This window comes from Bidens hawaiensis, unplaced genomic scaffold (genome assembly GCF_021521415.1).
Source record: "Bidens hawaiensis isolate Kalapana, Puna unplaced genomic scaffold, B.hawaiensis_p1.1 tig00056812_1, whole genome shotgun sequence".
In the NCBI taxonomy this organism is placed as follows: domain Eukaryota; kingdom Viridiplantae; phylum Streptophyta; class Magnoliopsida; order Asterales; family Asteraceae; genus Bidens; species Bidens hawaiensis.
The window spans coordinates 57583-62258 of NW_027506371.1; the positions used below are offsets into that span (position 1 = coordinate 57583).

At 41.1% G+C, this 4676-nt stretch overlaps 1 protein-coding gene across 1 annotated transcript; it reads left to right on the plus strand.

Annotated features, from left to right (window-relative positions):
- The first annotated feature begins 1022 nt into the window (after positions 1-1022).
- LOC143617667 (uncharacterized) lies at positions 1023-1703 on the plus strand. The gene has a single exon (XM_077090150.1). The coding sequence runs from the start codon at positions 1023-1025 to the stop codon at positions 1701-1703; it is 681 nt and encodes a 226-aa protein (XP_076946265.1).
- Positions 1704-4676: the final 2973 nt, after the last annotated feature.

A 4676-nucleotide genomic window follows, 5' to 3' on the forward strand; every position in this document is an offset into this window, starting at 1 on the left:
ATCAGAGCCTTGGTCGTAGAGAGTTAGTAACCGACCTACGTCTAGGAATGTCCCTTAGGTTGAAATTATGTGCTATTAAATGTCCTAACTTCTCATTTTTAGCATGTCCCTCGATTCCATCAACTCTTTTATAAACTCCCACATCCCCTTGCCATCGTGGAACGAAGACTACATTGCTCTATCTTTCTTTTGTAGCAAAACATTTGCTTTATTATTCCTTACTCTTGTACTTATCCACCTTGTATGATGATTCTTAGAATGCCTCCTCGTCACGGTGCCTTAAATGACAACAACGACAATGACACCCCGCTAGCAACTGTGCTAGCTCAAATGGCTACTCTTCTTCTTGCAATTGTCAATAAACTCAACGGCAACAACAATAATAATGGAAACAACAACAACAATGGCAACAACTACGATCAATCCTACCAAACCTTTGTTGCTTCAAAACCTACCGAGTTCACCGGCTCGGAAGGTGACACCGGGTTGCTGCAATGGTTCGAGAGCACGGAAGCCACTTTAAGCATGTGCAATTGTCCAGAGAATCTAAGGTGAAGTATGCTGCTAGCACCCTCAAGCTAGGGGCCTTGACTTGGTGGAACACTCAAATCAGGACTTGAGGTCGTGAGCCGGCCTTGGCTCTACCTTGGGCCGAATTCAAAGACCTGCTGACTATGAAATATTGTCACAAGAGCGAACTCTGAAAGATGGAAGCTGAACTTTGGAGTCATACCATGAAAGGAGCCGATCATCTTGGCTATACCAACCGTTTCCAAGATCTATCCCAGCTAGTACCCCACCTAGTCACTCCTGAGGAAAAAGCCATTGACCGTTATATAAATGGCTTACCTCCTTCAATGAGGAGCATGATCTTGACCGTTGATCCTAGAACCCTCCAAGATTTCATACACCTAGCCAGTACCTTAACCGATGAACTAGTCAAAAACGGAATTTGGGGAAGGATTCGATTTGATCATCTAGCCCCTCGATGCTGAACTGCCCCTACTGCTGTTAATCAAGCCATGGTGACCAACCCTGCTCCACCTAACAATAACAATGCCCTCATAATCGGTACGTTTCTCTTAAATAACCACTTTGCATCCATACTATTTGATACGGGCACGGAAAGAAGCTTTATATCACTTGATTTTAAACCCCTTGTTAAATGTAAACCTGTAAAACTAGACTCCCCTTACACCATCGAGCTAGCCAATGGTGACACCGCCCAAGCCAATACTATTATGCGTGATTGCACCTTGACCTTTGATGACCATTCTCTTAATATCGATCTAATTCCCTTTAAGCTTGGTAGTTTTGACTTAGTTGTGGGAATGGATTGGTTATCCCATAATCATGCTGAAGTTGTCTGTGCCGAGAAGGTCATTCGTATCCCGTTACAGTCTGGCGAAACACTAATCATTCAAGCAGAAAAACCCGATCGTAACCTAAAAATAATCTCTTGCATGAAAGCCCGTAAACTTTTGAGGAAACAATGCTATACCTTTTTAGCCCATGTGGTAGACAAGAAATCCGAAGGGAAAAAGATTCAAGACATTCCCGTTATCAAAAACTATCTCAAAGTTTTTCCCGATGACTTTCCAGGACTTCCTCCGTCTCGACAAGTTGAATTTCGAATCAACCTTATGCCCAGTGTAACTCCCATTGCCAAATCTCCCTACCGTTTAGCCCCGTCCAAAATGTAAGAACTCTCTAGCCAACTTCAAGAACTTCTCGACAAAGGATTCATCCGGCCTAGTTTCTCACCTTGGGGAGCTCATGTCCTTTCCATAGGACGGATTTCCGCATGTGTATTGACTACCGAGAGTTAAATAAACTCACCATCAAGAATAGGTACCAACTACCGAGGATTGATGATCTCTTCGATCAGCTTCATGGAGCCACTTATTTTTCAAAAATTGATCTCCGCTCATGTTATCACCAACTGCCTTTCAAACCCTCTATGGACACTATGAGTTCATGGTTATGCCCTTTGGCTTGACTAATGCACCTGCAGTATTCATAAACCTCATGAACCGAGTTTATAAACCGTATCTTGACAAATTCATCATCGTTTTTATTGACGATATTTTAATATATTCAAGAACCAAGACCGATCATGAGCAACACCTTCGTCTCACCTTGAAACTGTTGAAGAAAGAACAACTTTATGCTAAATTTTCGAAATGTAAATTCTGGCTTCACGAAGTTCAATTTTTGGGTCATGTTATCAACGATAAAGGTATACACGTGGACACCGCAAAAATCAAAGCCATCAAAAATTGGGAAGCTCCGAAAACCCCGTCAGAAATTCGTTCATTCCTTGGTCTAGCTGGTTATTATCGTCGTTTCATCTCGAATTTCTCAAAAATAGCCTTACCTCTCACCACCTTAACCCAAAAAGGCAAGCCGTTCATTGGTAACAAGAGCAAGAAGACGCATTCCAAACCTTAAAGGAAAAACTTTGTAACGCACCCATCTTAACCCTTCCCGGTGGAAACGATGATTTCATTGTCTATTGTGATGCTTCAAATCAAGGTCTCGGTTGTGTAATCATGCAGCGAGGCAAAGTCATAGCTTATGCCTCTCGACAACTCAAGATCCACGAAAAGAACAACACCACTCACGATCTTGAGTTAGGTGCGGTGATTTTCGCTCTAAAAGTTTGGAGACACTACCTTTATGGAACTAAATGTGTGCTGATCATAAAAGCTTGCAACATATCCTCAACCAAAAAGAACTCAACATGAGGCAACGGCGTTGGGTCGAGCTACTCAATGATTACGATTGCGAAATTCGCTACCACCCCGGGAAAGCGAATGTCATAGTCGACACCCTAAGCCGAAAGGAAAGAGTTAAACCCTCTCGTATTCGGGCCATGGAGATAATTGTTCACACTAGCCTTAAGGTCCGAATTCTTCAAGCTCAAGCCCAAGTGGTAGCCCAAAACAACCTCAAGGCCGAATTGGATTGCGGAGCCGAAAAGCAATTGGAAACTAAGTCCGATGGAGTTCTTTACTTCATGGGACGCATATGGGTTCCAAATTCTGAAGACCTTCGAAATCTTATCCTTGACGAAGCCCACAAAACTCGATACTCGATCCATCCAGGAGCTGATAAAATGTACCACGATCTTAGGGAATTCTATTGGTGGCCTAGTATGAAGAAGGACATAGCCTTATATGTTGGGAAGTGTCTCACTTGCTCAAAAGTTAAAGCCGAACATGGAAAGCCCTCGGGTTTGCTTCAACAAACCGAGATTCCTCTATGGAAGTGGGATCAAATTTCCATGGATTTCATCACTAAACTACCAAAAACCACACGTAAGCATGATTCTATTTGGATTATAATCGATCGTCTCTCCAAATCTGCTCATTTCATCCATGTTAGTGAAACCTACAAAATGGAGAGCTTGTCTCAAATTTACATCAACGAAATCGTGACAAGCTATGGTGTTCCCTTATCCATTATCTCTGACCATGACAGCCGTTTTACCTCCAACTTTTCGCAATCCCTTCAAAAATCTTTGGGGACTCGTGTGGATCTTAGTACAGCTTAGCATCCCCAAACAGATGGCTATACGGAGAGAACCATCCAATCCTTGGAAGACATACTCCGTTCTTGCATAATCGAGTTTGGAGGAAATTGGGATGATCACTTACCTCTCATTGAATTTTACTATAACAACAACTACCATACTAGTATCAAATGTGCTCCTTTTGAGGCTTTGTATGGAAGGAAATGTCGAACACCCGTATGTTGGACCTAGATTGGTGACTTGCAAGTTATTGGTCTCAAAATCGTCCAAGCAACCTCCGATAGGATTGCCATAATTCAAGAAATACTTAAGGCCGCTCGTGACTGACAAAAGAGTTATGCCGATAATCGAAGGGAACCACTTGAGTTTTAAGTTGGCGACCGAGTCATACTCAAAGTTTCCCCTTGGAAAGACGTTGTCCGATTTGGGAAAAAGGGAAAACTCGCTCCTAGGTATGTTGGACATTTTGAGGTTCTTGAAAGGATAGGTCCAGTGGCATACAAACTCAAACCACCTCTGCAATTGCGTGGTATTCATGACTCTTTCCATGTTTCTAACCTCTTGAAATGCTTAGCCGATGACACTCAGCCTATTCCCATTGATGATATTCGCATTGATGAAAAACATCACTTTGTTAAGGAATCTATAGAAATTTTGGATTGTGATGTCAAGAAACTCAAGCGAAGTCGAATACATCTAGTAAAAGTGAAGTGGAACTATAAGGAAGGACCCGAGTTTACTTGGGAACTTGAAGATCAAATGCAACAGAAATACCCTCACCTTTTTCAATCCAAAGTAGTTTCCACTATTTAATTTTGGGACGAAATTCCCTTAAGTGGGGGAGATTGTAACATCTATGGATTTTTCAAGCAAAAACGCTAGTCTTTTGTGCTCGTATTTAATAAAGTTCTCGTATTTATTTCGTTGTCTACATTTATTAGAGTTGATTATGTGTTATTTTTTTATAACATTATCTTTATGTGTGTAAGTATATGATCATATGCGCATTTAATCATAATCATGCTTAATCGTTAATATGACACGTTGAACCAGAATGCCTAGATTAATATTTTATAACATGTAATAAAATATTTTGTTATTATTAATTTATCCTAAGTATTTAAATTAATCATGTGATTAA

What these genes read in the sequence shown, in the direction of transcription:
- LOC143617667 (XM_077090150.1), top strand. Translation starts at nt 1,023, where the DNA reads ATGGTGACCAACCCTGCTCCACCTAACAATAACAATGCCCTCATAATC.